Here is a 13,884-nt window from a genome sequence, read left to right on the forward strand (position 1 = left end):
TCAGACAGAGCATATAAAGCACAGACAGTTTAGAGATTACTGAACTCTCCATTCACCTGACGAAGGGGCTAACCCGAAAGCTTGCGAGTATATTATCAAATAAATAGGTTGGACTAAAACCTGGTGTTGTCAGACTTTTTACTGTGTTTACGCCAGTCCAACGCCGGCATACCCACATCATGGCAACAAGAACAAGTCAGAGGCTGAGAATTCTACAGAGGGTAACTCACCTTCTGACTCCCCAAAGCCTGTCCACCATCCATAAGGCACAAGTCAGGAGTGTGATGGAAAATTCCCCACTTGCCTGGATGGGCGCAGCTCCAACGACACTCAGGAAGCTAAACACCATCCAGGACAAAGTGGTCACTTGATTGGAACCCCATCCACCGTCTTCAACATCCATTCCCTCCACATTGGCAGCAGTGTGTACTATCGACAAGAGGCACTGCAGAAACTCATCAAGACTCCTTTCAAGCATGTGGCCTATATCTGCGAGAAGGACAATGTCAGAAGATACGTGAGAAACCATCACCTACAAATTCCCCTCGAGGTCACTCACCATCCTGACTTGGAAATACTTTGCCGTTCCTTCACTGTCACTGGATCAAAATCCTGGAACTCCCTCTCCAACAGCGCTGTGGGTGTGCCTGCACCACATGGACTGCAGCAGCTCACCACCACCTTCTCAAAGGCAACTAGGGATGGGCAATAAATGCTCAGCCAGCGACGCCCATGCACCATGGAAGAATAAATAATAAGCTGTTACTCAAAAACTGTGGCACAAGTAGCAAGGGAATCATATATAACACTTTTATTAACATTATCCTTTTGTAAAACACAGTCTGAGCCAGAAGATAAACAGTGATGACACTACACATGATTTACAACCACCAGCCTCAAATAAACAGGCCCCCTTCCTTGCACGATTATACAGAAATCAGATGTTCCTGAGGCTGCAGTTGGATGGCACTGGGAAAGAAACAGAGTTCTCTTCTCCCCTCTTTCCCAATCTCCTACTCCAGGTACATTCCCAGGATGTGGGACAAACCCAGAAACTCAAAGGCACAACTGATGGTTCGATGATTGAGTTCCTCCCAAGAACAGAGCAGGTCAGCTGTCCATTGGGAGACGGGAGGGTGGAGAGGGAGCAAGGAGATAAAACACTCCCAGAGAGTGACTAGTGGAAAATGCTGGGGCTTTGGATGGTTACAGGTATCGAGCAGGCATGGCCAGGTTATCATCTGCTCTTTGAACTCCTCCAGAGTTCAGCGGTATCGATCGCTCTGGTATTCTCCCTCATTGGCATTCTTCATCCTCTGCCTGATCTTCAGCTGCTTCAGACGGTTCTTGTCCACCTGCCGTTTGGCAAGAAGGAAAGTGATGATTCCAGAAGGTAAACCGATTAACCTGCAGGAAATATGATCAAGGCAATGTGAATATGACAGGATAATCTGCAACTTGTAGCAGTACAGCCTGCGTCTGACTGACCCCTCGACAGTGCGGCCCTGACACTGACTGACCCCTCGATAGTGTGGCCCTCTCACTGACTGACCCCTCAATAGTGCGGCCCTGACACTGACTGACCCCTCGATAGTGTGGCCCTCTCACTGACTGACCCCTCGATATGCGGCCCTCTCACTGACTGACCCCTCAATAGTGCGGCCCCGACACTGACTGACCCCTCAATAGTGCGGCCCCCTCACTGACTGACCCCTCGATAGTGTGGTCCCGACACTGACTGACCCCTCAATAGTGCGGCCCCCTCACTGACTGACCCCTCGATAGTGCGGCCCTGACACTGACTGACACTGTGTGACTGACTGCTCGATTGCGTGGCTCTGTCACTGTGTGAGTGACCACGTGATAATGTGGCCCTGTCACAGTAAGTTAACACTCTGACAAATACTCAGCCTGACTCGAAACATTGGCTCCATTCTCTATCCCCAAATGCTGTCAGACCTGCTGAGATTTTCCAGCATTTTCTGTTTTTGACTGAACATTGCCTTAGCTTGAATGATCTAATTCAGTCTGAGCGTAGATAACAGAGTGCTGTCCAGTCACTGAAACAACCAGTGAAAACATGCCTGACACCTGTCTTTTCAGATAACAAGACACTGATGATTAGAACTGATTTCTCCCGCTCTCTGGGGCAATTTTCCCGTTCTTACCATGCCAGCCCAATCTTTCGCATCGGATTCTTGGCCTTCCGTTGTGGAATGTATTCTGGACGCCTTGGGACTGGTCCTCCCGGATTCTCTACAGATCGTAGGGCTGGTCTATTGTAGTGGTTACAGTGGATGGATTTAACGCTGAGTTGTACAACTGGTGCTGCGTGAGGGTGGAGTGGGGGCACTGAAGCAGGGGCAGGGACGATGAACGTCTCCCGACAGCAGCCCCAAAGCCCTGTGAATAAAGGCAAAAGAGGACACAGTCACCACCAAAAGATGAATGGTGAGAGCTGTCCAATGCAGCAACCTCTCAACATGAAGCACTGATGCTATCCATGACCATTGATCAGAGGCTGGGAATCCTGGGGAGAATAACTCACCTCCTGACTCTCAAAGCTTGTCCACCATCTCCAAGGCACAAGTCAGGACAGCAATGGAATACTCTCCACTTGCCTGGATGGGTGCAGCTCCAACAACACTCAAGAAGCTCAACACCATCCAGGACAAAGCAGCGACGTGATCAACACTTATCCACAAGCATTCACCCCCTCCACCATTGATGAACGATGGCAACTGTATGTACCATCTACAAGATGCACTGCAGGAACTCACCAAGTCTCTTTAGGCAGCATCTTCCAAATACATGTGCATTACCATCTAGAAGGACAAAGGCAGCAGATATCTGGGAACATCACCAATTGGAGGTTCCCCTCCAAGTCACTCACTATCCTGAGTTGGAAATATGTCACTGGGGCAGTACAGTGGCAGAGGGGCAGCACTGTGGCACAGTGCTTACCACTGCTGCCTCACAAAATCAATGACCTGGGTTCAATTCCAGGCGTGGGAGAATATCTGCGCAGAGCCTGCACATTCTCCCTGTCTGCATGAATTTCCACTGGGTGCTCTGGTTTCCTCCTACAGTCTGAAAGACATGCTGGTTATGTGTATTGACCATGCTAAATTCTCCCTCAGTATAAGAGTTGTAGGGTGGCACAGTGGTTAACACTGCTGCTTCACAGCTCCAGGGACCTGGGTTCCATTCCTGGCTTGGGTCACTGTCTGAGTGGAGTTTGCACATTCTCCCCGTGTCTGCATGGGTTTCCTCCGGGTGCTCCGGTTTCCTCCCACAGTCCAAAGATGTGTGGGTTAGGTTGATTGGCTGTGCTAAAATTGCCCCTTAGTGTCTTGAGATGTGTGGATTAGTGGGTAAAAATGTAGGGATATAGGGTTAGGGCCTGGGTGGGATGATGGTTGGTGCAGACTTGATGGGCCAAATGGCCTCTTTCTGCACTGCAGGATTCTATGTTCCTATACCCAAACCGGCGCTGCAGTGTGGCGACTCGGGGATTTTCACAGCAACTTCATTGCAATGTTAATTTAAATTAATGTAACTTGTGACATTAATAAATAAATTTTTAAAATCTTTAAACTGTCACTGGATCAAAATCCTGGAATTCCATTCGTAACAGTACTGGGTGTATCTACATCACATGGATCGCAGTAGTTCAAGAAGGAAGCTCATCACCACCTTCACAACGGCAATTAGAGGTGGGCAGAAAATGCTGGTCTAGTTAGCAATAAAAAATAATCTCTTTCTCTCCTGTAACAGGTCAGTACGGAGGCAGTGCTGCACTGTCAGAGGGTCAGTGCCGAGGGAGTGCCGCACTGCCAGAGGGTCAGTGCTGAGGGAGTGCTGCACTGTCAGAGGGTCAGTGCTGAGGGAGTGCCGCACTGTCAGAGGGTCAGTGCTGAGGGAGTGCCGCACTGTCAGAGGGTCAGTGCTGAGGGAGTGCCGCACTGTCAGAGGGTCAGTACTGAGGGAGTGCCGCACTGTCAGAGGGTCAGTGCTGAGTGAGTGCCGCACTGTCAGAGGGTCAGTGCTGAGGGAGTGCCGCACTGTCAGAGGGTCAGTACTGAGGGAGTGCCGCACTGTCAGAGGGTCGGTGCCGAGGGAGTGCCGCACTGTCAGAGGGTCAGTGCTGAGGGAGCGCCGCACTGTCAGAGGGTCGGTGCCGAGGGAGTGCCGCACTGAGTCCTGGATGAGATGCTGAGGCTCTATTTGGACTCTGTATACAAATGCTACCAGATGTGCTGATATTTCCAGTAGTTTGTGTGCGGACTCCCCTCCCGCTGTTTCCCTGCTTACTCTGTGGATCAGTGTTTACCTCTCCCCCAGGAGAAAGTCCTCCCGCCAGCCGCCATCTCGGTCCTCCAATATCCCGGAATGCAGCAGACCTCACTCTGGCGCAGGCGCAGGCGCAGACAGTGTCGCCGGGCTGACGGGATCGGGTGAGCCGAATGTGGAAGACTACAATTCCCAGAGACCAGCGCGGCGACGGGGGTCACTAAACCGGAAACCATACCCCATGATGGACACGTGACTTGCTTCCGATTTGTCGTTCCGGCTGTCAATCAGATATCACTTCCGGTGAAGGCGGCAGGCTGGTCTTTGACCAGGCGCCTGCGTGCAGCGGGCCTGGTTCGTGTGACCTGGTTAAGTCAGTTAGTTTGGTTAGTTAGTGTAACTAGATGGCGGAGCAGGAGCTGAGTTCCCAGCTGGAACTGCACGAAGGCGAGGAGATTGTGGAAGTGATCGAACTGAACCCGGGCCTGCAGGTGCCAGAGGAGGAGGAGGGAGAAGCAGCAGCGGGTAAACCCGGGGGGAGGGGAGCGCACCCCCCATCCCCCACACCCCCCCCATCCCCCACACCCCCCCCATCCCCACACCCCCCACAACCCCCCCATCCCCCACACACACCCCCATCCCCCCATCCCCCACAACTCCCTCATCCCCACACACACCCCCACCCCCACACCCCCACCCCCCATCCCCATCCCCCACACACCCCCCATCCCCATCCCCCACACACCCCCCATCCCCATCCCCCACACACCCCCCATCCCCATCCCCCACACACCCCCCATCCCCATCCCCCACACACCCCCCATCCCCATCCCCCACACACCCCCATTCCCCACACCCCCCCATCCCCCACACCCCCCCCATCCTCCTTCCCCACCCTCTTCTCCCCTCGCCCCCCCCAACCCTCTTCTCCCCTCGACCCTCTCCCACACCCTCTTCTCCCCTCGACCCTCTCCCACACCCTCTCCCATTACCTTAAGAACATAAGAAATAGGAGCAGGAGTAGGCCATCTAGCCCTTCGAGCCTGCCCCACCATTCAATAAGATCATGGCTGATCTGAAGTGGATCAGTTCACTTTCTCCCCATAACCCTTAATTCCCTTGTCTATCAGAAATCTATCTACCCGTGACTTAAATATATTTAGCGAGGTAGCCTCCACCACTTCAACGGGCAGAGAATTCCAGAGATTCACCACCCTTTGAGAGAAGTTGTTCCTCCTCAACTCTGTTCTAAACTGTCCCCCCTCTTATTTTGAGGCTGTACCCTCTAGTTCTGGTTTCCTTTGTAAGTGGAAAGAATGTCTCTACCCTATCTAGCCCCTTCATTATCTTGTAAGTCTCTATAAGATCCCCCCTCAGCCTTCTAAACTCCTACGAGTACAGACCCAGTCTATTCAATCTCTCTTCATAAGCTATCCCTCTCATTCCTGGTATCAACCTGGTGAACCTTCTGTGTACTCCCTCCAAGGCCAATATATCCTTCCACAAATAAGGGAACCAAAACTGCACACAGTACTCCAGTTGCGGCCTCACCAGTGCCTTGTACAGTTGCAGCAAGACCTTCCTGCTTTTATATTCTATCCCTCTCGCGATAAAGGCTAACATTCCATTCGCCTTCTTGATCACCTGCAAACTGTGTTTTTGCGATTCGTGCACAAGGACCCCAGGTCCCTCTGCACTGTAGCATGCTACAACTTTCCACCATTTAAATAATATTCCTTCCTACTATTATTTTTTCCAAAGTGGATAACCTCACATTTGCCAATGTTATACTCCATCTGCCAGGTTCTTGCCCACTCACTCAGCCTATCCACATCTCTCTGCAGACTTTCCGCGTCCTCCACGCAGTTCGCTTTTCCACTCATCTTTGTGTCATCAGTAAATTTTGTCACCCTACACTCAGTCCAGACCGTCTATGTAAATGGTAAACAGTTGAGGCCCCAGTACCAATCCCTGCGGCACACCACTAGTCACCAACTGCCAACCAGAAAAGCAGCATTTATTCCAACTCTCTGCTTCCTGTTAGATAGCCAATCCTCAATCCATGCTAACACTTTACCCCCAACTCCATGCACTCTAACCTTCTGCAGCAACCTTTTGTGAGGCACCTTATCGAATGCCTTCTGGAAATCTAAAAACACCACGTCCACCGGTTCCCCTCTGTCTACCACACTAGCCACATCTTCATAAAAATCCAGTAAATTCGTCAAACACGACTTTCGTGAATCCATGCTGCATCTGCTTGATCGAACCGTTCTTTTCTAGGTGTCCTGTTATTTCTTCTTTAATGATGGATTCTAGCATTCTCCGAACTACGGACGTTAAGCTAACCAGCCTGTAGTTACCCGCCTTTTGTCTGCTACCTGTTTTAAACAGCAGCATAACAGTAGCTGTTTTCCAATCTGCCGGCACTTCCCCAGAGTCCAGTGAATTTTGATAAGTAACTACTAACGCCTCTGCTGTTACTTCTGCCATTTCTTTCAGTACCCTGGGATGCATTCCATCCGGTCCCAGGGACTTGTCTACCTTCAGTCCTGTTAATCTATCAAGCACTACCTCTCTAGTAACAGTAATTGTATGAAGGACCTCATCTCCTACCAGCCGTCTATCTTTAATATTCGGCAAGCTATTTGTGTCCTCCACCGTGAAGACCGACACAAAAAACTCATTTAAAGTCTCAGCCATTTCCTCATTTCCCACCACTAATTCCCCCCTCTCGTCCTCCAAGGATCCAACATTCACTCTAGCCACTCTTATTTATATATTTGTAAAAACTTTTACTATCATTTTTAATATTTAGAGCTAGTTTAGTTTCATACTTTATCTTTCCTTTATTACTTTCTTAGTCATTTTGTTTTTTTTTAATCTTTCCCAATCTTCTAATTCCTCACTCTTTTTAGCTACTCTATACTCATTGGTTTTTAATTTAATACTCTCCTTTATTTCTTTCGATATCCACGGCTGGTTATCCCTTTTTTACAGTCCTTCTTTATCACCGGAATATATTTTTGCCTAGTACTGAAAAAGGTCTCCTTCAAAATCCTTCACTGTTCCTCAGCTGTCCCACCAACCAATCTGTGCCCCCAGTCTACATTAGCCAATTCCGCCCTCATCTTATCATGCTCCCCTCTGTTCAAGCAGCGGACACTGGTTTGGGACCCTACTTTCTCACCCTCCATCTGTATCAGAAATCCAACCATATTGTGATCACTTGTCCCAAGAGGATCCCTCACAAGAAGATCCCTAATTCTATCTGCCTCATTACCTTATCCGCTGCTAATTTCCAGTGAGGACTGGCATGGGCTGATTGGGGGGGGGGGGGGGGTGGGTGTGTTGAGATGTGTCTTTAGTCATTATGATGTGAAACAGGTCCACTGAGCAGCTTTTCTCTTTTTAATCCCTCTCTCTGGACAGATGATATTACGAATGAGTTGGAGGAGGATGAAGATGACGGGGGATGGGAGACCGATGATGCTGAGACCATGGAGGTGGTACGAGATGACAGTGATCTGACCTTCTCCAGGCACACAAGTAACTGAAAAAAGTAACAGGGGACACTGGACCATGTTGCTCAGGGTGGGGTAACTTGGGCTGGGACTACATTCGGGGTGCAGGCATTTCTTCAGAGAGATTATTGAGGATTTCTAGCACAATAAATAGATGAAACTCACTCTGACAGTGATCCACATAGAACGGGCAGTTGAATTTCTTTGGGCTGCATTCAGCACCATGATCACCATACTGAACTGGCAGAGTTTCCACTGCCATTTGTTACCTGGTGGCTCCTCCCAAGATTGAGGGGATGTGCAGTTTTGGTGTCCTTATCTGAGGAAGGATGTCCTTGCTATAGAGGAAGTACAGCGAAGGTTTACCTGGCTTACTCCTGGGATGGCAGGTCTGTCATATGAGGAGAGACCAAGTGAGTTAGGATTATATTCGCTGGAGTTTAGAAGAGTGAGAGAGGATCTCATATCAATTTATAAAATTCTAACAGGGTTAGACAGGGTAGATCCAAAAAGAATGCCCCAAAGGTGGGGGAGTCCAGAGCTAGAGATCATGGTTTGAGGGTAAGGGGTAAACCTTTTAGAACTAAAGTGAGGAGAAATTTCTTTATCAGAGAGTGGTGAATGTGTGGCATTCAGTACCACACAAAGTAGTTGAGACTAAAATGTAGCCTGATTTCAGGATGAAATTAGATATAGCTCTTGGGGCGAAAGGGGCAAGGGATATGGGAGGGGGGGGGAATCAGGATATTGAATTTGATGATTAAGATGAATGGTGGAACAGACTCAAAGGGCTGAATGGCCTCCTCCTTCTAGTTTCTACGCGAGATCCAGGTAATTTAAATTCTGCAAACATTCCTCAACCTGAATAAGAAGCATTTCATGTTTCTGCCTGGTTTTGGACTGGGGACTTTTCACATGTTGGGGAATGTGATAACCACTACACTACGGAAACAACTGATTATTGCCAAGGAGGTGGTTTACTTTTGACCAAGCTGGTTTTTTGGGGCATTGTTCTGTAAAGCTGATTTAACTGTGTAACTTTAATTTTGTGTGGTTAAGTTCTTTTTAAAAAATATTTCAATTTGTAAATTCTAATGGTGCTTACAGAGGTTGCTGTGTGCTTAACGCTCTCTCCACTCACATTGTCTGTACCTTTAAGACTTGATTACCTGTAAAGACTCGCATTCCAACCATTATTTTGTAAATTGACTTTGTGTCTTTATATGCCCTGTTTGTGAATAGAACTCCCACTCACCTGACGAAGGAGCAGCGCTCCGAAAGCTAGTGGCTTTTGCTACTAAATAAACCTGTTGGACTTTAACCTGGTGTTGTGAGACTTCTTACTGTGTTTACCCCAGTCCAACGCCGGCACCTCCACATCATTGCTCAATAATAACATCCACAGCGATTGTAACACGAGAGAATTCTGCCATCTTTCCCATCACTTCCACAGACAAATCCTTATGGGCCTGTTGGATGAATCTGGTTGAACTGTGCTGCTGTTGAAAGTTCAATAGCCCGTTGTCTGTCCTCGTTCAAGTCATAATCACTTGAGTAAAAATCACAGAGCAGTCAGCGCCTGTGGCGCTCGAGTCCCACGAAGCAGTTTGTGTTGTTTAGCAGGAGTGAAGCATTGGTGGGAGGATTGCGTTAGGCTGCTGCTGAATGATATGCTCCTCTTCTTTCTAGAGGCTGTATTCTGCTTGAGTTTGGATCCTAAGAGTAACTCTCTGGCAGTGACTGGCGGTGAGGATGACATGGCCTTTGTATGGAGAGTGTCTGATGGTGAAGTGCTGTTGGAATGTACAGGTAACTTGCTGACTGAGATTACAAACTGACTCAGAGCGCACGACCCAAATGGCCCACTCCTAATGCGAACATTCGCGTGCAATGGTGCAGTTCAGTGTCTGATGGGGTGGGTGAAGCAGATTCAGTATTAACTCAGGAACTGGATTACTATCTGAAAAAGAAAAGTTTGGTAGGTTATGGGGAAAGAATTTGATCGATTGCTCTTTCAACCAATTGGCCCAGACCCAATGGGGTGAAGGGGATTGGGTGATTCAAACTACCTTACAGTCTGTAGCATTTCTATCACCCACTCTGCTTGGTGCAAGCAGGCGACCACCCTCGCCCACTCCCTTCGTGGTCCCATCTACTTTGTTCCCCACAAATGTATTTCACACAAAAAAAACCCCTCCCCTGAGCACCCCACACTCTGTGTGGAACTCTGCAAGCTGCAGTCTGCTCTGTAATTTAGTGTTAGTGTCAGTGTTCTGGTACAGGATTATCACCCCACAGTCCAGCTGGACACACCATTGTTGACCTCAGTACCCTGAGCTACAGGACAGATGTAGAAAGAAGCGAAGGTAATACTCCCATTTGCGGCTCGATTCCCCATTCTGTGGACGTTGTAATTCGACTGCGCAGTCCTTAAATGTTGAAGTGCTGCCTGTTTTCACTATCAAGGCTCCTGCAGGCAGTAAACCTCCTTCAGCAAGAAGCAGAGAGCTGCTAGTATTTAACCTGGAATTCACTTCTCCTTTAGGCCACAAAGATTCCGTCATCTCAGCCTCCTTCAGTCATGATTCTACTCTGGTTGTCACGGGAGATATGAGTGGCCTGATCAAAGCCTGGAACGTTGAAATGAAGAAAGAAGTTTGGTCGTTTGAGGTTGGTGACCTGCAGGTGAGTGCAGTAAGCATGCTGACTAAAATCTCTTTGGGAAAAAGCTGTCGAAATGGCCCAGGTGAATATACTGAGCAGGGTGTAAGTAAATTGCAAGGTTTGCCCAATGAGGTGAATCATTTGTGGTGGGAAATGGCTGCTGAGAGGAACAGTTCGAGTGAGAACAGAGCTCGAGAGGGGTTCAGTACAGCACCGGGGGAGGAGGGTAGTTTTCGCTGTGGAGGAGAGCATTCCAGGGAATCTTGCTGCTGGAAAAAATGATATATCTTTCCCTGCAAGAAGGAGGGTCATTTGCAAGCTTGGTGCAGTGTAAATGCACACAAAAGATGATAGTTAAGGTGACACCATTAAAACAGCTGTCTGAGAAACCAAACCAGAGATTTGAAACTTTTACTTTAAACCAGGTCCAACTCAACAAGGTGTCACCTATCGAGATAGTCCTGATGGTCTAAGGATGGAGGTTGACACTGGAGCCATGACCACAGTCATAAGTGAACAAGTATTCAGATATTTCCAGGAAGGTCTGCAATCCTGGAAGTTGAGTCATTCAGAAGCTTTTCCATATATTAGTACAAGAAGGATGCTAAATAGGAAGCATGGTTAGTAAATTTGCAGATGGCACCAAGATTGGTGGCATAGTGGATAGTGAAGAAGTTTTTCTCCGATTGCAACGGGATCTTGATCAATTGGGCCAGTGGGCTGACGAATGGCAGATGGAGTTTAATTTAGATAAATGTGAGGTGATGCATTTTAGTGGATTAAGCCAGGGTAGGACTTAACCAGTTAATGGTAGGGCATTGGGAAGAGTTACAGAACAAAGAGATCTAGGGGTACATCTTCATAGCTCCTTGAAAGTGGAGTCACAAGTGGACAGAGTGATGAAGAAGGCATTCAGGATGCTTGGTTTCATCAGTCAGAACATTGAATATAGGAATTGGAACATCTTGTTGAAGTTGTACAAGACATTGGTAAGGCCACATTTGGAATACTGTGTACAGTTCTGGCTACCCTATTATAGAAAGGATATTATTAAACTAGAAAGAGTGCAGCAAAGATTTACTAGGATGCTACCAGGACTTAATAGTTTTTATAAGGAGACGTTGGATCGACTGGGACTTTTTTCTCTGGAGCATAGGAGGCTGAGGGGTGATCTTATAGCGATCTATAAAATAATGAGAGCTAGAGATCCGCTACATAGTCAATCTTTTCTCAAAGAGAGCCTAAAACTAGAGGGCATAGGTTTAAGTAGAGAGGGGAGACATACAAAAGAGTCCAGAGGGGCAGTTTTTTCACACAGTGGGTGGTTAGTGTCTGAAAAAAGCTGCCAGAGGCAGTAGTAGAGGGAAGTACAATTTCGTCTTTTAAAAAGCATTTAGACAGTTACGTGGGTAAGATGGGTATAGAGAGATATGGGCCAAACGCAGGCAATTGGGACTAGCTTAGGGGTTTTAAAAAAAAGGCAATGTGGACAGGTCAGGCTGAAGGGTCTGTTTCCACGCTGCAAACTCTACATAATAGGGTTAGCGGCAGTAAAGGTATCGTACAGGAACCAAGCAGCACAGTTCTAGTGATTGAGGGTCACAGTCTTGTCTCGTGCGTTGAGACTGATTGAAACAGATAAACTTGGACTGGCTGGAGATATTGAATGTCCAGGATGGAGGTTTTCTAGAGCTCCTGTGCAAATATTCAGAAGTTTTCCCCAGAAGGAACTGTGGCGAATGAAAGGGGCTAGCATCGATTGCGACCTGAATATTGAAGGCTCTGTAAAATTTAGGAAGAACTGGAAGCTAGAAAAGGAGGATGGCTGGTGATGTTGATTCTGTCGAGAAGGATGAGCTAAGTTTATGAAACCAGGATGTAGAAGATGAGAAATAATAAAGGCAAGCAGTCAAATGTCAGAGTGGTGTACAGGTCCCCAACAGTGACCACTTGGCAGGATAAGTGTAAAGGAAGAAATAATGGGGGTTTGTTGGAAAGATATGGCAATAATCGTGGGGAATTTTAATCTATACGTAGACTAGATAAATCAGATACGCAAAGGTAGCCCAGATGAGGAATTTGTAAGGTTTTTAGGGATAGTTTCCTCGAATAGCACATTCTGGAGCTAACCCAAGAACAGGCTATAATGTGCAATGAAACACGATTATTTAATGATCTTATAGAGAACGCTTATAAATAGCAGTGATCAGAGCAGTGGATGGCATAGTGGCACAATGGTTAGCACTGCTGTCTCACAGTGCCAGGGCGGGTTCAGTTCCTGGCTTGGGTCACTATCTGCAGAGTCTGCACGTTCTCCATGATCTCCATGGGTTTCCTCTGGGTACTCCAGTTTCCTCCCATAGCCTGAAAGATGTGCTGGTTGGGGTGCATTGGCTGTGCTAAATTCTCCCTCAGTGTACCCAAACAGGCACCAGAGTGTGGCGACTAGGGGATTTTCACAGTAACTTCATTGCAGTGTTAATGTAAACCAACTTGTGACATTAATAAAGATTGATACATAATAAGATTGAATTTTTACATTCACGTTGAGGGAGAGCAGAGGGGATCCAAGACTAGTATTTTGAACATAAGTAAGTGTAATTATGAGGGCATGGAAGCAGAAGTAGGTAATAAGGTAATAAGCCGTGGATAACGAAGGAGGTGAAGGAAAGTGTTAAATTAAAAGCGGAGGAATTTAGAGTAGCGAAGAGTAGTGGGCGAGAAGAGGATTGGGAGAGGTTTAAATGTCAACAAAGATTGACAAAGAAGTTGATAAAGGAGGGTAGGAGAAACTATGAAGCTGGGCTAGCGCTTAATATAAAAAAGGATAGCAAGAGTTTTTATAAATATATAAAAAGGAAGAGGCTGGCTAGGGTGAACGTTGGTCCTTTAGAGGATGGGAAAGGTGACCTAGTGGTAGGGGATGGGGATATGGCTAAGGTATTGAATAACTTTTTTGTTTCTGTCTTCACGGAGGAGGACGTGAATAATTTGCCGGGTGTTAGCGATGGAAAGGTGGTAGGACTGGAGGGTCTTAATGACATTACTGTTACTAGAGAGGCGGTGCTCGACAGACTGGAGGGGCTGATTGTGGACAAGTCCCCAGGACCGGATGGAATGCATCCGAGGGTTCTGAAAGAAATGGCGGAGTTTATAGTGGATGCATTGGTGGTTATTTTCCAGACGTCGCTGGATTCCGGGGAAGTGCCGGAAGATTGGAAAACGGCTAATGTTACGCCGTTGTTTAAGAAGGGTGCCAGGCAAAAGGCAGGGAATTATAGGCCGGTTAGTTTAACGTCTGTGGTAGGTAAAATGTTAGAATCCGTCATTAAAGAGGAAATTGCGAGGCATCTTGAAGGGAATTGCTTGATAGAGCAGACGCAGCACGGTTTCATTAAAGGGA

At 47.5% G+C, this 13,884-nt stretch overlaps 2 protein-coding genes across 2 annotated transcripts in view; one reads left to right on the plus strand and one right to left on the minus strand.

Moving 5' to 3' along the window:
* Positions 1-796: 796 nt before the first annotated feature.
* LOC145349785 (uncharacterized) lies at positions 797-4,393 on the minus strand. The gene is made up of 3 exons (XM_080198330.1): positions 4,334-4,393; positions 2,169-2,403; positions 797-1,407 (listed from the first exon to the last, which is right to left on the minus strand). Exons 1-3 carry the CDS (start codon positions 4,368-4,370, stop codon positions 1,266-1,268), a joined length of 414 nt encoding a protein of 137 aa, XP_080054456.1. The 5' UTR covers positions 4,371-4,393; the 3' UTR covers positions 797-1,265.
* A 194-nt stretch (positions 4,394-4,587) lies between these two features.
* The window catches only part of aamp (angio-associated, migratory cell protein), a 32,997-nt gene continuing 23,700 nt past the window's right edge, over positions 4,588-13,884 (plus strand). Inside the window, exons 1-4 of the mRNA XM_080199599.1 lie at positions 4,588-4,818; positions 7,726-7,842; positions 9,507-9,626; positions 10,363-10,502. Coding sequence (XP_080055725.1) covers positions 4,698-4,818; positions 7,726-7,842; positions 9,507-9,626; positions 10,363-10,502 — 498 coding nt within the window. The 5' untranslated portion in view covers positions 4,588-4,697. The remainder of the gene's footprint in view (positions 4,819-7,725; positions 7,843-9,506; positions 9,627-10,362; positions 10,503-13,884) is intronic.

This window comes from Carcharhinus amblyrhynchos, chromosome 11 (assembly GCF_965287045.1).
Source record: "Carcharhinus amblyrhynchos chromosome 11, sCarAmb.v2.hapA, whole genome shotgun sequence".
Lineage (NCBI taxonomy): Eukaryota > Metazoa > Chordata > Chondrichthyes > Carcharhiniformes > Carcharhinidae > Carcharhinus > Carcharhinus amblyrhynchos.